This window comes from Hordeum vulgare, chromosome 1H, assembly GCF_904849725.1.
Source record: "Hordeum vulgare subsp. vulgare chromosome 1H, MorexV3_pseudomolecules_assembly, whole genome shotgun sequence".
NCBI lineage: Eukaryota > Viridiplantae > Streptophyta > Magnoliopsida > Poales > Poaceae > Hordeum > Hordeum vulgare.
This window is the reverse complement of record NC_058518.1, coordinates 487,130,041-487,152,314: the sequence shown is the minus strand read 5'-3', so window position 1 is coordinate 487,152,314 and position 22,274 is coordinate 487,130,041. Positions and strand designations below refer to the sequence as shown.

At 46.3% G+C, this 22,274-nt stretch overlaps 1 protein-coding gene across 4 annotated transcripts; it reads left to right on the top strand.

The window, feature by feature from the left end:
* The first annotated feature begins 400 nt into the window (after window positions 1-400).
* LOC123448322 (myosin-5-like) lies at window positions 401-22,165 on the top strand. Of its 4 annotated transcripts, none has more exons than XM_045125179.1 (49): window positions 401-560; window positions 1,432-1,560; window positions 1,891-2,034; window positions 2,126-2,271; window positions 2,381-2,537; window positions 2,664-2,722; window positions 2,806-2,965; window positions 3,041-3,190; window positions 3,268-3,404; window positions 3,487-3,633; window positions 3,712-3,813; window positions 3,902-3,959; window positions 4,055-4,156; window positions 10,550-10,587; window positions 10,724-10,850; window positions 10,940-11,107; window positions 11,751-11,882; window positions 12,011-12,120; window positions 12,227-12,287; window positions 12,797-12,974; window positions 13,081-13,286; window positions 13,496-13,615; window positions 13,766-13,864; window positions 13,971-14,159; window positions 14,402-14,541; window positions 15,042-15,209; window positions 15,365-15,532; window positions 15,709-15,876; window positions 16,479-16,646; window positions 16,775-16,942; window positions 17,096-17,242; window positions 17,326-17,493; window positions 17,615-17,782; window positions 17,897-18,061; window positions 18,576-18,743; window positions 18,857-19,045; window positions 19,148-19,268; window positions 19,347-19,439; window positions 19,535-19,618; window positions 19,722-19,901; window positions 20,073-20,417; window positions 20,499-20,630; window positions 20,736-20,806; window positions 20,897-20,996; window positions 21,068-21,124; window positions 21,234-21,290; window positions 21,375-21,455; window positions 21,541-21,623; window positions 21,736-22,165. In XM_045125179.1, exons 1-49 carry the CDS (start codon window positions 558-560, stop codon window positions 21,860-21,862), a joined length of 6,438 nt encoding a protein of 2,145 aa, XP_044981114.1. In that variant the 5' UTR covers window positions 401-557; the 3' UTR covers window positions 21,863-22,165. The 4 variants fall into 4 exon arrangements, with proteins under 4 accessions (XP_044981114.1, XP_044981099.1, XP_044981103.1 ...); XM_045125164.1 differs by having other exon boundaries at window positions 19,716-19,901; XM_045125168.1 differs by lacking the exon at window positions 11,751-11,882 and having other exon boundaries at window positions 402-560; window positions 19,716-19,901.
* The last annotated feature ends 109 nt before the right edge of the window (window positions 22,166-22,274 follow it).

The window sequence follows — 22,274 nt, the reverse complement described above, 5'->3', positions numbered from 1 at the left end:
ACAACATTTCAAACTTGGTGCGTCCCGTTCCCTTGGTTCGTTCCCGTCACAGTGCCACAGTGCACACGCGCCGAGCACCATGGGCGCCGCTCCCCCCACCCCCTCCTCCCTTTGGCGAAGGCGCCATTGGTGGCGGGCGCGCCCCTCCCAGAATCGCACGTTCGCCCGGGCGACCAGACTCCCTCCTCCTCCTCCTCCTCCTCTCCCTCCACCTCCCCCCCCCCCCCCCCCCCCCCCATGGTGCCAAAAATAGATGGGATTCGCCTCGCCTCTGGTTCGCGCCTCACGCTCCCGCTCCCCCTCCGGCTCGCCTCCCTCCGCCCGCCCGCGCGCTCACCGCCGGTGCCGGCATCGCGCGTCTCCCCGCACGCGCGCGCTCGATCCACGCGGAACGCACCGGGCTCGGGCTGTTCCCTCCGCCTCCGCGGCCGCGAGGCCACCGGCGAGCGGCCCAAGGGAGGGAGACACAGCCGCCGCCGTAGGCTGCGACACCCACGACGGCGGCTCCATTCTCCCCCCACCGATCGTAGCATTCCGCCTCTCCCGCGCCTGACCCCATGGTGAGTGGTTTGCTCTCTTGCTGTCTGACCAATGTCTGACGGTGACAGACATTCCCTTGTTATGTTTCGGTTTGGTGCTATATTAATTCAGTATTCACGGCGTGCGCGCCTCGCTTCCCGCAGTCCTGCATCGTCGTGTATGTTTATTGGGCTGGAATTGCGTGGTAATGGTGCGATTAAAACTCAGTGCACTCATGTCCCATACGCCAAGGCCAGGGGTTCGGTTGTGGGGTGGTTTGATGCACGGGAGACCGAATCAATTATGATTTATGCTTCGTGCTGTGGGCTCGATGAACGGACCTATTTTTCCTTGTTGGATAACTGAAGTGTTTGATTCGTAGGAGATAGTTTGAAGCTGCAGGAAGCAGGGTTGTATGCTAAAATGCACTTTTAGTTTATTAACACTAGGTTCCTTTTGCTTGTAACTGCAAATTTAGAAGTGACAAGATTTTCACTTCTACAGTAGTTATTATCATGTTAGGATGTACTTAAGCATGTTGGACAGAGTTTTAGCTGAAATCTAGTGTGGTACATTCGTGGCACACTTCATATAATTGTCTTGCAAACAGCGAGCAGTCAAGATAAAGGTCGAGAGCTACTGTTTTCTCTTCATGATAACGTTGTTAGAGTACTGAATGTTTCCAGATTGAGTGTGTTCAGTTCAGTTCCATCATTTGACGGGCCATTCTTAGGTTTACTGCACACAGAAAGCCAAGTTCAATAATCACCCATGTCTCGTGTTATCTTGCTTTTCATAAGCTGTGCGCAGTGCCCCTAATGGTGTTTTGAGCTTTCTTGCCAATACATTCACCTATAAGCTAGTAGGATTTTTTCTGACTTGTTTTTTCTCTCCTACTCGCCACATGTGCAGGCTGCAACATTAAACATCGTTGTAGGCTCCCATGTATGGCTGGAGGATAAAGATTTAGCTTGGATTGACGGGGAGGTCTTCCGAATTGAAGGCCGAAATGCCCATGTCCGCACTACCAATGGAAAGACGGTAAGTGTGGCGGGTGGCTCATGTCAGTTACAAACTACATGCATCAGAAATGATTCTCTGTATTGTCGAAATGTGCCCTTTTCTTGTTCACGATGGCCTACATTTCTAGTTTTATTGCCTAACACACTCATTGTTTTTTAGGTATTATAGCTGTTTTAGACATCCTTGTACCTACAGTAACTATTATAAGAGTTATAAACTTATAATACAAATATCTGTACACACCTAAAACAGTTATAATACATATCTGTGCCCTTTAAATTACAGTTTGGTATTATGATATATATTAATATGCTTCTGGTCCTGAAAACTTTAATTTCGCGAGACCAGGTTACTGCGAGCATATCAAACATTCATCCGAAGGACACAGAAATTCTATCTGATGGAATTGATGACATGACACGATTATCATACTTACATGAGCCTGGTGTTTTGGACAATCTCGCTGTCCGATATGCCAAAAATATTATTTACGTAAGTATTTGTTGTTCACTTGTATCATGAGAGAAATGTTCAAAAGTAAATGGGTTTAACTTTTCTAATGTACTTTTTGTTTGCGTTCCAGACCTATACTGGCAATATTTTGATTGCAATAAATCCATTCCAAAGGCTGCCTCATATTGCTGAACCCAATACTATGGAGAAGTACAAAGGTGCAAATTTTGGTGAGCTTGATCCTCATGTATTTGCAATCGCTGATGTTTCTTACAGGTGAATGCCTATACTAATATTGATGGATAATATTTTTAACATAAATACTGTGTGGGCAGTGCCAATATTGATGGTACCTCTTGTGACATTGTTTTGAATAAGGAAACAGGCAAATGATGAATGAGGGAAAGAGCAACTCCATTTTAGTGAGTGGTGAAAGTGGTGCTGGTAAAACTGAAACCACAAAGCTGCTTATGAGATATCTTGCATTTTTGGGTGGAAGATCTAAAACTGGAGGGAGGACCGTTGAACAACAAGTTTTAGAAGTGAGTTTTCTTGTTGCTTATGGTAGTATTCCTCCTGTTCAACATGCAGTGAAGGCGTTAAAGTTATATGTCATATGTAGTTTCACCTGTAACTAATCTCCTGTATCTAATTTTGCTTCATCGCAGTCAAATCCAGTCCTGGAAGCATTTGGCAATGCAAAAACTGTTCGGAACAACAACTCAAGGTTTGTTTTTACACTGCCAGTTTGAGTTTTCACTCGTACTATTTGCTTACTGACCTGTTTGCATTTTGGCCAACATGGTGAAGTCGATTTGGAAAATTTGTTGAAATCCAATTTGACCAGAGTGGAAAGATATCTGGCGCAGCCATTAGGACATATTTGCTTGAACGATCTCGTGTTTGCCAAATCAATAGCCCAGAGAGGAACTATCACTGTTTTTACTTCCTGTGTTCAGCACCATCGGAGGTATTTTTCCTAACTCAATGTGACTGATCAGCTGAGTCTCTGCAACATCTTTTCATAATCAAACCCTAATGGCAGGACATTAAAAGGTATAAGCTGGATGACCCTTCATCGTTTCACTATCTCAACCAATCTTCTTGCATTAAAGTTGATGGAATTAGTGATGCTGAGGAGTATGTTGCAACAAGAAGTGCGATGAATACAGTTGGCATAACTGAGCAGGAACAGGTTTTCCCCTTATGAATAATTGATATTCTACGTGGATATCTATGTGACCTCTTCAAATAACATACTTTATAACGCAGGAAGCTACATTTCGGGTTGTTGCTGCTGTGCTTCACCTTGGGAACATCAATTTTGTTAAAGGAAGAGATGTAGATTCATCTGTAGTAAAGGATGAGAAAGCTAGGTTCCATCTGAATGCAGCAGCAGAGCTCTTGATGTATGCCTAATATCTACCCTGTTGTTCTATAATTGTTACAAGCAACATTCATACTCTATACATTGTGGAATTCTTCTTACAGGTGTGACCGTGAGAAGCTGGAGAATGCACTGATAAAGAGGAAAATAAATACGCCAGAAGGAGTGATTACCACAACAGTTGATCATAATTCTGCTACTGTTAGTAGGGATGGCTTAGCAAAACAAATATATTGCCGATTATTTGACTGGTAATGAATATGGCACTGTAATTCATTCCTGCCTTACGTATCGGTCTTTGTGAGTACATATGGTTGTACCTTATGCAGGCTTGTAAATAGGCTAAATGCGTCGATAGGACAAGATGCACACTCAGCACGTTTGATTGGGGTGCTTGATATATATGGTTTTGAAAGTTTCAAGACTAACAGGTAAATTCTTAGCAAAAGACTGATTCCAATATATTCCATTGAAGACCATTTATAGAAGTCTCATGTTGTAATTCTCTGATGGAAACAGCTTTGAGCAATTATGTATCAATTTCACCAACGAAAAACTCCAACAGCATTTCAATCAGGTAGATATGGAAGTGGAACACATGCTTGGAAGTTATGACGGTAGGCTTATCTTTGCTTCTAGTGTTTGGTAAATTAGGTAGTGTTGTCTTTGCAGAATGTCTTCAAAATGGAGCAGGAAGAGTATAACCGAGAGAATATCGACTGGAGTTACATAGAATTCGTTGACAACCAAGATGTGCTGGACTTGATTGAGAGGGTATGTGCATATATGGCATTTGTTTTATTTAGGGTGCTTAACTAGCCTTTATATCATGTGTTGCAGTCTCGTAATGGTCGTTGTCAGCAAGCTAAAATACTAGTTTTAAGATGTATTCGTCAAGTAGTCTGATACTGTTTGACCTATAGAATGGCTATTTGGTGTTTAGTGAAATAATGTGGGCATAAACATAATTTTTTTCTTACCAAGTGTCAGTTTAAGTACCAAATAATCGAACACTGCTACTGTACTCTGATTTCGAGGTTTGGAGATGTTGTCTGTTGGAGTCATTTTTTCGAGAAAACGCAGTAAGATACATGCGTTTCTTTGTATTGAAAAGGTAGAGTTTATGTTACAATCCTCCTAGGAGGGGCATTACTGGTAATGGAAAACCTATAGCTAGTGTACATCCCAGGTCTGGGGGAAGATGACGCGGAGACCAGCCGCTCCTGCCTTTGTCCAGAGGGACGCTTCGTCTTTGATCCTCGTAACCAGGTCGTTCACCGAGGGTTGGGTGCCCTCGAACACGCAGCTGTTGCGGTGCTTACAAATCATCCACGGGGTCAGCAGGGTCACGGAGGCGAAGCCTTTGCGCATGGGCTGCGGCATACTCCGCTTGACGCGATGCCACCAGGCAAGAAGGGAAGGCTCGTGGCTGGGGGCTGTGCACGGCAAGCGGAGCCAGGCGATGACGTCTTGCCATACCTGCCTGGAGAAGGGGCAGCGGAGGAGCAAGTGGTCCATCGTCTCGGGGTCCTGGCAGCACAAGAGGCAAGGGTTGTGGTGCTGCAGCCCACGACGAGCTAGGCGATCGGAGGTCCAGCATCTATCCTGGTCAGCAAGCCAATGGAAGAAGCGCACCCGGAGTGGTGCCCAGCTCTTCCATATGAGCTTTCAGGAGGCGTTGGGGATGGATCCCTGGAAGGTAGCCTTGTAGCAGGACTTGGCAGAGTACGATCCATTCCTGGTCCACTTCCAGGTGAGCTGGTCGGGCGTGTTGAGCAGGATGGTGTGCTCAATGGCGTTCCAGAGGCAGATGTACTGGCCAATCTCGTGGACGCCGAGAGTGCCCTCGATGTCGCGAGCCCAAGCATTGGCATTGAGCCCCTTCGCGACGGTCCGCGCCTTCCTCTTGCGCGTGAGGATGCAGGCGAGGAGCCGCGGTGCTATCTCGCCGACGGATCGGCCGCCGATCCAGCGGTCGTCCCAGAAGAGGGCCGAGAGGCCGTTCCCCAGGGACATCGTGGTGCAGGTGAAGAACAGGGCACGTTCATCCGCCGAGAACTGCAGGTCGAGCCCACTCCATGCTCTGTTCTGGTCGGTGCGACTGAACCATAGCCATCGCAGGCGGAGAGCCAACCCGGTGCGCTCGAGGTCCGGGATGCCAAGGCCTCCAAGTTCGATGGGGCGGCAAGTTCGCTGCCAATTTACATGACAGTTGCCCCCATTGGCAGCCTCACGGCCAGCCCACAAGAAGCCACGCTCAATCTTCTCTAGTTGCTTGATGGTTTTCTTGGGCGGTGCAAATACGAGCAGTTGGTGAACGGGGACTGCGCAGAGGACGGATTTCACCATCGCGAGGCGACCAACCTTGTTCATGAGCCAGGCCTTCCAAGACGGCAGTTGGCCCTGCACCTTGTCCACCAGGGGCTGCAGCTGCGCCGCCGTCGGTCGCCGGATCGTGAGTGGAATTCCCAGGTAGGTGACCGGGAGCTCGGCGATGGGACAGCCGAGCAGCTGTACTGCAGCGGTTGCCGCATCCTCGTCGCAGCGAAAGAGGGTCGCCGTGCTCTTGGCGAAGTTGACGTGGAGTCCGGAGGCGCGGCCGAAGAGGTGCAGGATACCCTTGACTGTGGTGATCTCGGTCGGCGATGGATGGCAGAACAGCACGACATCGTCTGCGTACAGAGAGATCGCTGGTACCGTGCGCCGCGGGTGGAGCTGCTGCAATATACCCAGCGAGGTGGCCCGGTTGACGAGCCGACCGAGGACGTCGACGTCGAGGACGATGAGCTGCGGGGACAGCGGGTCACCCTGCCGGAAGCCTCGACGATGCCAAATGGGGGGGGGGGTCGCCATTGAGCAGCACCCTAGTGCTTGCTGAAGATAGCAGGATGGCCATCCATGCTCGGAAGCGAGTACCAAAGCCGTAGCGCTGCAGCACCTCGAAGACGAAAGGCCAGGAGATCGAGTCAAATGCCTTCGTCAGGTCCAACTTAAGGAGGGCACGTGGGGCTTTGAGATGATGGAGTAGCCGCGCAGATTGCTTGACGAGGGCGAAGTTGTCATGAAGGCTGCGCCCGGGGATGAATGCATTCTGGTTCGGGCTGACGAGGCGATCCAGCTGTGGGCCAAGGCGGAGAGCGAGCACTTTGGCAAACACCTTGGCGACGAGATGGATAAGGCTGATCGGCCTGTAGTCCCCGAAGGTGGCGGCGTCGGCACGCTTGGGGAGCAAGGTGAGCAGCGCCTGGTTAAGGCGGGCGAAACCTCGGCCGCGCATGTCGTAGAGCTGCTGGAAGACATCCACCAAGTCTTGCCGCACCGTGGGCCAGCAAGCGCGCAGAAATTCTGCAGTGAAGCCGTCGGGGCCCGGCGCCTTGTGCGCGGGCAGTCGCTGTACAGCGTGCCAGATTTCCTCGACGGCGAACGGCTCCTCGAGGACGAGGAGGTCGTCGGCGGGCGCGATGAGCTTGTCAAGGTGGAGCGAGCACTCGCGGTCGAGGCGGTGCCAAGTAGGCCATCAAAGTGTGAGAAGGCCGCGTCCACCATGTTGTCGTGGCTAGAAATCGCGCGACCGTCGACGCTGATGTTGTGAATCATGTCTTCTGCCTGCGGTGGGTGCTCTGGCGGTGGAAGAAGTAGGTGTTGGCGTCTCCGTCCTTCAACGAGGTAACCCGCGCTCGCTGGCGGGCAATGGTGCGCTCGAGCGAGGCAAGCCCGAGGTAGGATATCTTCAACTGGGAGCGCAGCCAGCGCTCGTCGGGGGAGAGGGCCCGGTCCTCTTGCGCCTTGTCGAATTTGGAGATCAGCTCCCGCGCGATCGCGAGCTTGAGGCGGACGCCTCCGACCGAGCGAGCGCTCTAGCTAGTAAGTGCGCTAGCAGTGGCCTGGAGGCGTAGCACCATGCGCTTGAAGGGATCGCCGTGAGTAACGGAGCTCCAAGCCATGGTCACCACGTCCTGGAAGCCATCCAGGCAGAGCCAGAACTGCTCGAAGTGGAATCGGTGGTGAGCGCGTGGCAGGGGGCAGCAGTCCAGTAGCAGAGGGCTCTGGTCGGAGACGACGGACGCGAGGCAGCGGAGGTGGCACTCCCCATGCAGCTCTTCCCAGTCCGAGGTGCATAGGACGCGGTCGAGGCGCACGAGCGTTGGCGGCGATTGCTCGTTCGACCACGTGTAACGGCGGCCGTTAAGGTATACCTCTTTGAGCGCGAGGTCATCGATCAGGCGGCGAAACTTGCCCATCATGCGGCGGTTGAGGTTGCGGTTGTTCTTGTCCTCCACGCGATAGATCAGGTTGAAGTCCCCGCATAGCATCCAAGGTCCAGGGCAGGCAGCGCGCACGTCGCGCAGCTCTTGCAGGAAGGCGATCTTCGCCGCATCGGCCTGGGGTCCGTATACGACGGTAAGCCACCAGTGGGCGGCGTCGGGCGTGGCAACTTTGGCTGAGAGCGTGTTCGTGGTGAACGACTGGTCGGAAAGGGCGATGGACCGGCTCTTCCAAGCCAAGAGTATGCCACCGCGGGTGCCGGCAGCCGACAAATAGACGTATTCCGAACTCGGAACCAAGCGTCTCAAGGACTGTCGACGAGCAGATCAACTCCATTTTCGTTTCTTGAATGCATACAATGGAGGCCTCGGTGGTACAAATCAGCGAGCGAATGGCCGAACGACGAGCGCGCGCGTTCAGGCCGCAGGCGTTCCAGATTACAATTTTGAGGTCGTAATTCATGGGATCACGTTCGACAGCATGCTGCACACAGCGATTAGGCCGCAATGGGGCCGCCGTCCGCCGTGGTCGTCGTCGGCGCCGATCCCGGGAGGGGAGGCAGCTCGCGATCGACCAGCGGTGCGATCGCAGCGAGCACAGACCGGGGGATGGGTGCAGCGAAGATGCCGTCGTAGGCCCGCATCTCGGCAGCGGTGATCTGCTGGTTGACGCCCACGATGCCAAGTGTGCGGAGGACCTGCACCTGCGCCCGACGCTCAGCCGTGGGTGGTGCAGCGGTCTTGGAGGCAGCCCCCGCGGAGGAGGACGCGGAACGGCCCCGGCGCGGAGAGAAGTTGAGCACCGGCCGGTGCGGGCGCTTTCCTGGGGTGGGGAGGAATTCTCCCAATGTCCACGTCGCAGCAGGTCTCCGATGGCGCGATCGTAGCATGGTGATCGGCGGGGAAGCGAAGCGGCCCGTGGGGGTATGGCCCAGGTAGGGCACAACCTGAGGGCTGATGGGCGCATCTGCAAGGAGTGGGGCGGGCTCCGAATTGTTTTGGGTCGCAGCCACGGGAGTGGTGGGCGCGACCGCATCAGGCGAGGGTGGGGGGACGGGGCTGGCAAAGTCCGCCGTCATCGCGCCCTCCTTCGACCCGACCAGGGTCTCATCATCCGCGTGGGGCGCAGAAGGCTCGGAACCAGTGCCAGGGGTGTACCGGTTGGAGGTAGGCCATCGCGCAGAGGCCGGATCAGCCTCGGCTGGGGTGGCATGTTGTGCGGCCTAGGAGTCAGGAATCTCTGAGTCCAAAGAGAGGGGCCCCACGGAAATCAGCTGATCTGGTTGGGCAGAGGGGGTTGGTTCGGCACGAAGCGGCGTCCCGATGCCATCCACGACCGCGTCGGGCGACGGCGGGTTTGAATCCGTGCTGGGGCCCGCGCCAGTGATAGGGTCCTGTGAGCTATCCTGGGCCACGAGGGTGGGCTCCCCCTCTGCAGCTTCTGATCCTGTCGGACTGGGGATCAGGGACAAATCAGCCTTGACTGCTTTGCCCTGTGCTTTTTCAGGGAGATGGCGTGGTCGACAGGTGCCATGGGCCCCGCGGAGGCCAGGCCATGGCCGAATGATACGGAACTGGCGGAGCGCCGGCGGCTGCGTGACCGTATGCCGCACTTCACAGGCTGAAGCCCATCCAGCAACTATGGCGATGCCGTCAACGCTGCGGGCGCGGGTTGCGCGGCCAGGGGAGGTCGTCCATCTGCATGCCGTCGGCGCGACCAGCAGGGGTGGAACCGGTGCAGCGCCTCTTGCGGCCACGGCGGCGCTGTCGAGCGCGCCTGGCGGGGTCGTCATCGCGGCGCCCCTGGTCACCGCCCTGGCCGTCGTCGGGGTCGACCGCAGGGGCGGGGATGCTCGGCGCCGGGGTGTCGAGCTCGGCACGGGCGAGCGTGATGGACACCGGGTACGTGAGGGTGGAGATGGCAGGGGCGTCCGACTGGTGGCGCGAGGGGTGCGAATCGACGATCTCCAAGGTGGCATGGCGGCGAATGCGGGCCGGGTCTGCGGTGCGGGCAGAGAGCCGGAACGTGGCGAGGTCGGCGCGGGAGCGCGTGCTCGGGTGCAGCCTCTCAATCCAGCAGCTACTGCCCAGGATGTGCTCCGCCGTGGAAAGATGCCAGGCCTGGGCGGGGATCCCGCGGAGCTCGAGCTCGACGCGGTAGTCCAGCCTGCCGGAGCCAGCATGCGCGAGCTTGCACCATGGACGCAGCGAAAGGGAGAAGCTTGGGCCGGAGATGAAGTGGTCGCCGGCGAGTCTGTCCCTGCGCCGAGGGAGCTCGAACCACTCCTGGTCAACCTCGGCCGCGGCTCCGTCGCGCTCCACCTGGTGCACCTCCGAACGTGGCCCCAGGCGAGCCGTGGCCGGCACCCGGCGCACACCAGCCGCAGGGGGGCGGATGGGTCGGCACGGGGCAGCGTAGCAGCCTGCTGGCGCGCCATCGGTACCGGGGAGCGCGGGGAGGCGGCGACCTCGTTGTAGGAGCGCGCGGAGGACGAGCCGTCGAGGGAGACCTGCCAGCGGCGCGCGTGGCCGGAGGAACTCGCCTCGCTGGAGCAGGAGAAGGCCATGGCGTAGGGACGGGGGGTGCCGGCAGAGCTTGACGGCGGCGGGAGGAGGCTGGGCTAGGCTAGGCTAGGGGCTGGGGAGCGGAGCGGGGTGGAGGGGAGGCATCTCCGACTATCCAGGAGAGTATCAAAATCAGATCTCCTGTTGGAGTCATTCAAAGTTGTTAACTTGTTATGATAAGCTGCTTATCATAAGCACCAGTAATTTTGTGCAAGATAAGTGGTTTAGAAATAGCCCTGACGTGTTGTGTCAGCGGGGAATGTGTATGCTTGATAGTTGTGTGTCATCATCTTTTTATCGTTAGCTCAATGTTTGTATCTCCCTCTTTCATTTTCAGAAACCTGGTGGAATTATTGCACTACTTGATGAAGCCTGGTGAGTTTGAAATATTCTTTTGTTGCACTACATGAAACCAGCAGCTTGTATATAGTCGACCATCATTACTTGTTTCTATTTCCCAATTAATGCCTCTAACTGTGGTTCTTTTGTTTCTTTGTCCTGTATGCATTAGTATGTTCCCAAAATGCACGCATGAATCATTTTCTCAGAAGCTGTATGAGAAATTCAAGAACAACAAAAGGTTTAGCAAACCAAAGCTTTCTCGTACTGCATTTACAATTCAACACTACGCAGGAGAAGTAAGCTTTTCTTGGAACACATTACTCTTGGCTTCTGCATTTAATTGAATATATACTCCTTTCAGTTTTCTGAGTTTTGTCTTTTGCAGGTAATCTATCAGTCTGATCATTTCCTGGACAAAAACAGAGATTATGTAGTGTTAGAACATGAAGAATTGCTTAATGCTTCCAAGTGCTCCTTTGTATCAGGGTTATTCCCACCAGTACCAGAGGAGAACACAAAATCGTCAAAGTCATCAATCGCTAATCGCTTTAAGGTGTGATTCTGCTAGCTGTTTCTTATGTATATGTTTCCTCATTGTTCTTTAGGCACTAAGTTTAGGGTAAAGTCCTATTTTAATCCTCTTAAGTTTTGTGCACTTAGAATTCTTTGATAGTTTCGTACACTTTATATGCAGACTGTATAATGGTGGTATATCACTGCATATTTGTAGCTTGGACAATCATACAACTACCTTGGTTTGAACATCAAATCAACATGCAAATATTTGAAAGAGGTGGCTGTATTTTTTTTTATTTTTTTTTTAGAAAACACAAAAGATTTTTGCGTTTCATTTCATTGAAAGTGGCTGTACTTCTCAATTTAGTCTACCTCCCTTCTGCCACCATAAAAAAAATCAAGAACGGCTGTTCTATTACTTGACTATGAATTTAGTTACAGGTATAAAGAATATTAATGCCATCTTGGTTTTTGCAAAAAATAAATAACAAACGTACTGAATATAATGAGCAGACGCATATGCCTATCCCAAAAAGGATGAAGTATATTTTAGGAAGTGAATGAGTATTACTTGGTAGACATAATGAAGCAATCAAGACCATTGCTCCATTGTGCTTCTGTTTTTTCATGTAAAATCATTGGTATGATTTTGACATCTGATTATTCCATGAAATTCTTAGGGGCAACTCCACGAACTAATGGAGACTTTGAGTTCTACAGAACCTCATTACATTAGATGTGTTAAGCCAAATAATCTTCTTAAGCCTGCTACTTTTGAGAACATCAATGTTCTGCAGCAACTTCGATGTTCGGTAAGGAAGCCATGGATCACAAAGTTCGCCAATAACTTTTTTGTTTCTTAAACATGTGTCTCTTTGTATTAGAAGAATGTTTTTATAGAGTACCACTGTATACTCCTTATGATTCTTCATCCTTTCAGGGTGTTCTTGAAGCTATCAGAATAAGCTGTGCTGGATACCCTACACGGAAATTATTTCGTGATTTTCTTCAACGTTTTCGCATCCTTGCTCCTGAAATTTTGAAAGAAAGGTGTGTAAGGTCGTTTGATAATAACAGTAATAACGAATGTTCCCCTATGCCTCAAATTATATCACCCGTGGCCTGCTTTTACAACTATTTTCATGATATCCGATAGAAACGATGAAAAAGTAATCTGCCAAAAGATTTTGGACAAAACGGGACTCCAGGGTTATCAGGTGAAGTATGCTTCTACCATAATGAATCCTTTTTTATGTATTCTGCAAATCACATTTTTATTTGATCTGCATCTTGCCGAAAGACAGGGAACTAAAAATGAGATGCTTGTTTTTAGTTGAGTAGTTACCATGTATGACAGAGGTGATGAATGATGGGGAAATGTCTAGTGAAAACCATCACCATATTTTGAACCTGAAAGCCTTTTTAGTAGGCGATCATAAATACAAGTGATACAGGTCAGAATGGGAAGAAAGATCTGTGAACATCTCTCTGAGAAACTTTCATGAAGATTTAGACCATTTGGCAGTAAAACTTAAGAATTTTTTAGATATTTTCTTGGTAAGAATGCAAGGCAATGTATAGCTAATGTGTACCCCTTTTTGCTCATGTTTTTTTTTCATGATACTGCATGGAAGGAATATATGCATGCGTCATTTTCAGAGGGTATATAATACACAGTTTAATCGTGATCTTTGTCACAATATTTCAAATAATTTCTGTTTTACAGATTGGAAGAACTAAGGTGTTCCTGAGAGCCGGTCAGATGGCTGAACTGGATGCTAGAAGAACTGAAGTGCGGAGTAAAGCAGCTAGCGTTATTCAGAGTAGATATCACACTCATGTTGCTCGACAGAGATTCCTTGCAATACGCAACACATCTGTATCTTTCCAATCTATTGTTAGAGGTACGGTCACACCTATGACATCTAGTGGGAGACAGTCCTGACAGCAGTATAGCACTGGTGGATGTGGGGAGCACATACTCACAAAGAGTTCCTTTCTCCTTTGCAGTAATATTGGCTTGTAAGCGACGTGTATTCCTGAGAAAACAAGATGCGGCGTTGAGAATACAGAAAACAGTCCGCTGCTACCTTGCTTTGAAGTCTTACTGTAAACTGCGATGTTCTGCCATTACATTGCAGGCAGGATTGAGGGCTTTCGGTGCTTACAACGAATATGTTCTCAGAAAACAAAAGAAAGCTTCTATCCATATCCAGGTAGACTATTGATTCATTCTCTCTTTTTTATTTAAGGGAAAAGTTTGTGGCAGGTTATCATTTAAGCCATTTTACACATATGTTATGATGGACCAATTAATAATCAGTCCTTACTATGGATAAAAGTTAAGAATTAGTCTCCTTACATCTATAAGCTTTCTCAATTCATCTTTCGGTTGTACCATCAGTCTGATAATTGTTGCCTGCAGGCTCGATGGCGTTGCCACAGAGATAATTCAAATTATCTTAAACTGAAGAGATCGGTGTTGATTTATCAGTGTGCGTGGCGAAGACGTGTCGCTAGAAGAGAACTCAGAAAGCTTAAAATGGTACTCAAACTATCATATTCCCTCCGATCCATGGTTTTAGTTCATGCCGTTTTCATATTTCAGGCTGACAGGGAGTACCTTTTTGTTTGTTCATGTTGATTCCATATTTTACCTGTACAGGCATTTATTTTTCTTGCATATTTTCCGTAGGCTGCAAGAGATACAGAAGCTTTGAAGGTGGAGAAGGAGAAACTTGAGGAACACGTGGAAGAGCTAACAAGCCGTTTAGGTTTGGAAATGAAACTGAGGGTAAATGCTGCCCCTTGAATCAAGGCATACTTGGATACGGAAACATATGATGCCGTCTTACTGAGTTATCTGGTCAAGCTTTATTGAAACATATGTCTAATTTCAGGCTGACTTAGAGAACAACAAAGCAGGAGAAATCTCCAAATTACAGGCTGCCCTTCATGAGATGGAGCATCGAGTAGAAGAAGCCACAGCAATGCAGGAAAGTGAATCGGCCAAAAGGGCTGTTGAAGAAGCTCTAGCTCAAGAAAGAGAAAAAATCGCTATATTGACTAATGAAGTTGAGGGGATGAAGGTACTTCTCCCCAGGCTCAACTTATGTATCATTGAAACAGTACAAAATTGGAAAGGTTTAAGTATTGCATCATTCATTGTTTCAATGAAATCAAATGTGGTTGCAGTAGTTGTTTCAGGCTAAAAGGATAAAGAAAACCTGTGTATGACTATAATATATATTCCTGTTTCAACATAGTACAGTGTTCAAGTACCTAATTCAGTTATGTATATTTGACTGGATGATGGGGTGCCCTTGGACAGGTACTACTATCAAGAGAACAAGAAGAAAACACTGCAACAAAGAATGATCTTGCTATTGCTCAGGAAAGATGTGAAGACCTGAATGGAAAAATCGAGGTTGCAGATGAAAACATCAAGCAGCTTAGAGATACTGTGAAAAGGTTAGTTGCTTGGTGACTACTAGATCTTGGTAGATTAAGTAGCAGGTTCTTTTGCTTCCAAATAAAGTTTGTTGAAATATAAGAGTCATGTGCATATGCTTCATAGACATGGATGGATGGTGACACACTCATGCATATGCCGACATTATTGTTTCAAACCAATACCAAATACTAGTACTGTTATCAGGAAATGGATACACAAAGTTCAATCTGGTTTATTATACAGTCATGTTTCTCCAGACATCTTTTTAATAAAGCAATAAGTTCAAGCTGCAGTTATTCACAAATAAGAGACATGTGTACATTCTTCATGAGAAAGTTCCAAAAGACCTGTGGTTTCTCCCACATGTTCTTATTCTTTTTACATGCTGGCGTTTGCCACCTTTTTATGTCTATAAAAGTAGTTTTTGTACAATAGGAAGTTACTATAACCAAATAAATTCACTTTCGTCCAGTCCTACTGTTTGGGATGACAACTATCTCCCTTTCTTTGGATACAGATTTGAAGAGAATGTAACAGAACTAGAATCTTCACTGATGACGGAGAAGCAACAGAACGAGACAACCAGAAGGGAAATTGGTGAAGCACACCAGAGAATTGAAGAACTACTGATACAAGTTGCAGATGCTAATGGAAGATCTGACATACTTCAGTCTACTGTGCAAAGGTCATATTCGTTTCGCAAGACATAATCCTTGCCCAACAACTACATAGTTTTATAAGTGACCAACTTTTAGTACTGTTATTGTTGTGATATTTCTTGGCTACTAGATGGTTAATTCATTATCTTATAGCCTTGTCTTTTCTTTTTCATGAGCACAGGCTGGAAGAAAGCCTAACAGAGAGAGAGGGCACTTTGCTTTTAGAAAGGCAAGAAAGTGAGGCAATCAAGAAATCACTCGCCGAAGCTCGTGAAGAAAATGAGGAATTGGCCCATAAAACTGAAGTTGCTGAAAAGGACAGTGCTAGGTTTCAAAGCAACATCGAAAGGTCTATCGCCTAATTCCTTGGAGATCTGTTTCCTATGCTTGATTACACTCAATAGCTGGCTTTAAGTCTTAACTCACTACTTTAGACTATCATAATCCTAGTAATGTGAATGCTGATTATTCTTGTCAACTGACAATTTAACAGACTTTTTTTGTTGGCAAACGACAATTTGACAGACTTGAAGAAGCTGCAAGAACATTTGAGACTTCATTGCTGGCTGAGAAACAACACGGTGCTGCAATCATGTCACAGTTAGCTGAAACAAAGGAGGAAATTGAAGAACTGCAAAAGAAGTTTACAGATGCCAATAGGACAAACGATATGCTTCAAGATTCTTTGAAGAGGTTTAGCTCTCACGTCGCATTAATTACTCAATGTAATCATACTTCTACTGTTATGCAGGCATCAGTTGATGTTTCAGTTAACAATATACTGTTACCACTCACATTCATCCAAGCTCTAATATTCATATTTGTTTTTGCAAATGTATAATCTTTTTGGTGGAAAAAATAGCAATAAAATGACACAACATGGAAAACAATGAACATTTACGGGCAAGGTAGCCAGCATCTCATTATGAGTTCCAGTTAACAACCTGACTATTATATCATAATATCATACATTCTTAACATTATGATGCTTCTAGTTTACTCCTACTTATATATATTCTTGGAAAATAAAGGCTTAAAATTAAGACATGGTATTAAAGATGGAAAAGAACAGTCATGACCCTGAATCCTTGGTTTGTATAATAGAGGGCAGTGAACCTGTTTGTTCAGGAAATCCTAGAGGATTGGTCATTGCTTGGAAGGGGTGATATATATGTCTATGTAACTTTCGGTCGTAAGATCTATAGCAATATGGCATCACCCATTATTTTTAACTTTACTCCTGCCCTCAGTGGTACGAGCTAACCACTGTCAATATTTTTCTTCACTGGATATAGGCTTGAAGAAACTGCAGCCACAAGGGATGCCTTGTACGTAGCAGAAAAGCAAGAGCATGGTCAAACCAAAGAAGCGCTTTCTAAATCTCAGGAGAGTAATTCGGAATTGCTTAAGAAAGTTGATGAGTCTGAGAAAAATATAAATAAGCTGATGGAGAATGTCAAGAGGTTCTCGCCTCACTCCCATTATTGTTAGCTTAGAATTATTAGCAGCTGACCTTAGCTTTCTAAAAACTATAAGATCGTTTCCTGAACTTTATGAGCTAACACGCATTTCATATCTTACAATGAATTAGACTTGAGAAACATGCAACATCAAGGGAGTCATTGCTGTTAAAGACAAAGCAAAATCAGGATTGCACAACAAAAGCACTAGCTGAAGCTGAAAAGAGAAGCCGAGAGTTAACAAAAAGCTGCGAGGATTCAGAAAACAAAATCAGTCTGCTTGAAGATTCAGTGAACAGGTTTGATTTCATTGCTTTACAAATATTTATAACCTTTAAACAGCCTTTCAAGTCTTTTGCCAGTTTCTCCGATTACCTCTCATCACAGTACATCCTTATTGCATATGACCATATTAAGTGACCCCAACAGTATTTTTCTTTTTTTCCGCATAGACTAGAAGAATGTATTGCAGAGAAAGACTCTCTATTGGCAACAGAAAGGCAAGAAAACAATGCTACCAAGGATGAACTAGCCAGTGCCCAGAAGAAAACAAAGGAATTAGTAAATGAGTTACAACATTGCCAAGAAATCAGCAAGAGGTCTCTTCGGTGGATACATGTCCCATATTTTCTCAATTTTTTTTATTCAATGTGATAGTAAGTTCTCATTTTGATGTTCTCAGGCTTGAACAAGATGCTACTGCCAAAGATGCTTTATTGATATCAGAAAAACAAACACATGAGGCGACCAAGAAAACTCTGACTGAAACTCTGGGGAGAAATGAAGAGTTAATCAAGAAAATTCAGGATTCTGATAAACATAGTCTTCAGCTTCAGCTAACTGTTGAGAGGTTGATAATCATTCTTGGCAGTATGTTCTTATTTAAGAAACTTTCTTAGATCCTATCAAGTAAATCGTTCATCTTATGCTCTATCCCTCTAATTAACTACATAGCTCTTTCATGATCACAGGCTTCAAGAAAATGCATCTGCAAAGGAGGCTTTACTGTTGAGAGAACGAGAGCAAAACAATGCAACCATGAAGGTGCAAGAAGAAAGTCAAGAAAAAAACTTGCAATTACTAAAGAAATTTGAGGATGTTGACAAGAAAATTGACCTTCTACAAGGCACCATACAGAGGTACTTTATGCACCTATGTTCTTTAAGCTGTGTTTCGGTATATCGATGCATACTACATCTTCATATATGTGATGCTGATATTTGTGATGCCATTTCTTTGTTGGTTCAATTCAGGCTTGGCGACCATACAGAGAAAGACACTTTGCTGCTATCTGAGAGACAAGAGAAGGATGAACTGAAGAAAGCACTCACTGAGACTGAATACAAAAATGAAGACTTAATGATAAAAATTGGTGAAACCAACAAAAAAATTGAACATCTGCAGAACACTATACATATGTATGTACCTTCGATTAAATTTATCTGGTACAAGGCACTATCTTAGTCTTTCATTATTGGGACCCACCTGTCAGTGTCTCATTGTTCTCATCTAGGTGTAACAGAGTGACACACCTCCCCACCCAACATGTGCTCTCCACCTGGGCAGTAAGTACAGGTGCCCTTAGTTGACACCTTATTTTTCTGCTAGCTTGTGTACTGCATGCCCCAAGCCATGTCAGATGCTGACGTGGCAGCAACCGTGTCACTTTGTTACACCTAGATGAGAGCAATAAGGCACTGACATGTGGGCTATATCACTCAAACTAACATTGGGTTCTATCACTCAAACTAACAGGAAACCTAAAACGTGGAGTTTTGCAATACATTGTGACTTTAAATGAGGAGTTCTGCGAAATTGTTTCCTAAATGTGTATTTTGTGACAGTTTATATAACATATGTGGATTTTGCAAAATTAACTCCATTGGTTGTCAAACCCATGAAATTAAACAGTTGCCCCTGCTTTAAAAACAGGCTAGAACAAGACATAGCGGCGAAAGTTGCTTCTTTGGGAGCTGAAAAACAAGAAAATGACGCAATTAGGAAGTCTCTTGTTGAAGCTCAGGAGAGCAATGATGAGCTATTTAAGAAAGTTAGAGACAGTGAATACAAGGCCCACCAGCTCCAAGATACTGTGCAGAAGTTAGTATTTTAACTTCCTATCTGGCTTTCTACAGTTTTATTGCTCTAAGTACAATTCCATCATTATCAGTTATCATGTTGCCCTTTTGGAGATTAATGTCTTCACGAATTAGGCTTCAAGTAGATGCCATATCAAGACTGTCTTCCTTTGTACTGGAGAAACAAGAAAGTGATGCTGTGAAGAAAGCACTTACTGAGGCTCGTGGAAGAAATGAAGATCTAATAAGGAGAAATGAAGACCTCCTCGATAGAAATGATGACCTTATCAAGAAAATCGAAGAGCTTCAGGAGACCGTACAAAGGTATTCCTTAACAATAACTTTCTCAACTTTGGTAATTCATATGTCCAAATCATGCTCTTCTTTGTGATTACTTTTGATGGAACAACTGTATCCACAACACAGGCTAGAAGGAAAATCATCTAACTTAGAGGCAGAAAACCAAACTCTTCGTCAGCAATCGATTGTGTCGACTCCATCTACCGCTAAATCTCAAGCTTCATACTCTAAAATCAGTATGATCCATGTAATGTGCCTTCAATAGAGCTTACATTCGCATGACTGTTGAATGTTCTCATCTGATTTATTAGATGCATTTCAACAGAGAAATCCAGAAAATGGTCTTATTTTAAATGGCAACGTACCATATGCTGAAATTAGGCCCTCGTTTGGTCCAGCAGAAACAAGACACTATATGGTAGTTTAACCAAGCATATGGCTGCATGCCAGTTTTTAGTATTATTATTATTGTTTGATTGAGCTGTCATGACTTTGGTCAAAATAATATGGCAGGGTAGTGCCCCTGATTTGACTATCCACAGGGACTATGATACTGGGGAGAAAATGCAAAGGGTACTACTTAGTGAAGCATATCAGGTAGGCTGGTCGATACTTACTTACCTACCCACCCCTCTCATTTGCTAATTATTATTATTTTTGCGAAAATGCTAAAATGTTTATTTGCCCTTCTAAGCATCAGCAGCCCCAGGATGATCAGAAGTTATTACTCAAGTACATTACCCAACATCTTGGCTTCTCTGGGAACAAACCTGTTGCTGCTCTTCTTATATACCAATATCTTCTTCAATCGAGATCGTTTGAAGTTGCAAAGACAGGTGTCTTTGACAGTATCCTACAGGCTATAAACTCAGCAACAGAGGTTCGTAGCGCACTGTTAATTATTTTTAGTTACACTATAATGGTACTTGAGTGCATCTATCCTGTGCCTTGTACCATGATATGAGACAGCTTTATGCAGCCAATTTGCCAGTACCTGAAATCCAGAATCACTACATTGCTCTTATATTAACTGACATTCTCTTACTTCAAGGCTCAACATGACACGAGAAGCTTGGCCTATTGGTTATCCAACTTATCGACATTATCAGTTCTCCTGCAACGCTCTTTTAGAACCACTAGGACAGCAACCTCGATTCCATCTAGACGAAAAATGTCGTACGAGAGGATTTATCAAGCTAGTCAAGCATCAAATAGTGGGCTTGCTTATTTCAGTGGTCAATTATTGGATGAACCTGGTGCAGCGCACCAAGTTGATCCAAAATATCCAGCTTTGCTCTTCAAGCAGCAGCTTGTGGATCTGATTGAAAAGGTGTATGGGTTGATAAGTGACAAATTGAAGAAGGAACTAAATCCATTACTTGAGCTGTGCATTCAGGTACCACCACTCTCTCGGAAAACCAATCATGAACTGTGAAACTTTGCATATTGAGAACCTGTCAACATTGTAAATATTTAGGATCCAAGAACTTCTCAAGCAAAGGCCTCAGTGGCATCTGCTGGTGGCTTGGGCCAACACAACCAACTCACGCATTGGCTGGGCATTGTGAAAATCCTCAGCAACTACTTGTATCTGCTAATAGCAAACTATGTAAGTCCTAAATGAATACAAAAATCTGTGCACTATTCTTTTTTCTACCAGATATCAGTTTGCAATGTTATGGAATTATGTGTTCAATTCCACTAAACTTTGCAGGTTCCAACAATTTTGGTCCACAAGTTACTAACCCAAATGTTTTCTATGGTGAACGTCCAATTATTTAACAGGTAAGCATACATTTGCCCTCCATTAACATTTTTTTCAAACTTCAAAGTATAAGCTATTCTAGCTTACTTTCCTTCCCTTTCAAAAAACAGACTCCTTCTGCGCCGTGAGTGCTGTTCATTTAGCAACGGGGAACATATTAGAGCCGGATTAGCCCAACTAAAACATTGGTGCAATGATTTTGCTCAAGAGGTTGCTAACCATCTTTTATTTATTGTTATGGAGGCTATTCTCAGATGGTGTTAGCTAATGTTTTAGTACAGCTTGCAGATTCAGCCTGGGAAGCACTGAGGCATATAAGACAGGCGGCCGATTTCCTGGTCTGTGTTCCTTGTTTAAATCATAAGAAAACCTTGGTGGCTCTTATACAAACTGAAGTGCCGGTAACTTGAATCTCTGACTTATTTTCCTGCTCTTCCTATTCATCAGGTCATTTCCCGAAAGCAAATGAGGACATGGAGAGAAATACGCAATGATATATGTCCGGTAAGTGCCTTTTGCTATGAGCAAGGATCTTGTTTTGTTAATCCTCAGCTTTGTATCCTTGATCGTTTCCCTCTCTCCCGCCAGGCTCTGAGCTTACAGCAGCTAGAGAGAATAGTTGGTATGTACTGGGACGACATGAACGGCACAAACGTACTTTCAGCAGAGGTATGTTGATAGGCTAATCAAAACTGTTCGCGGTTCTTCGCTAGTTGAGGTGTTAATTTCAGCGCGGTTTCCTTGATGTGTGCAGTTCGCATCAAGCATGAGAGCAACCATGCATGAAGAATCAAATAGCCTCTCCAGCTTTTCAGTCTTGCTGGATGATGATTCCAGGTATGTATCATGCCCCCAAGGATTCCATTGTTTGCGCCCCTTTGGAACGACAACCGTTGCTCCTTTTTCACCTCCGTCTGTTTCATCTCTCTCTCTCTCTCTCTCTTCGCAGCATACCCTTTTCGCTCGACGACATCGCAAAGTCGATGCCGAACATCGAGGACACGGTGGAGAGCGACCTGATGCCCTTTATTCGTGAAAACCAAAGCCTTGCGCTTATATTGCAAAGGAGGGACTGAGTAGTTCACCTTCCTTGGGTGAACGAGGAGTGCCTTGCTCTAGGGTGTATATATTCTTGTAGCACAGTAGTAGATAGGATGACATTTCAAGAGTGTTTCCACCAAGAAATTCATAGGCTTCTAAAGCTGTTGATAGTTTGGTTAAGCAGTGGTGCGTTTCTTCTCAGGGCATCTTGCCTCCATCACCCTCTTCTCCATTCCTTGGGTTTGAGTAGAAGCTGCAATTCATCAAAGGTGATAGAAACATGTTAAATCATAGTGTCGTCTCAGCAGCTTGGCTATATACAAGTTCATTTTGCTGTACACAACATGGCAGGGCAGAATACTGAAACTGACTGACTGGAAAATGGCTATATACAAGTTCACTTGATGTACACAACATGGCAGGCCAGAAGACTGAAACTGACCGACT

Coding starts and splice junctions, on each gene's coding strand:
- LOC123448322 (XM_045125164.1), top strand. Junction 16,647..16,774: donor CTGATGGAGAATGTCAAGAG/GTTCTCGCCTCA, acceptor ACAATGAATTAG/ACTTGAGAAACATGCAACAT. Junction 17,494..17,614: donor CTTCAGCTAACTGTTGAGAG/GTTGATAATCAT, acceptor TCATGATCACAG/GCTTCAAGAAAATGCATCTG.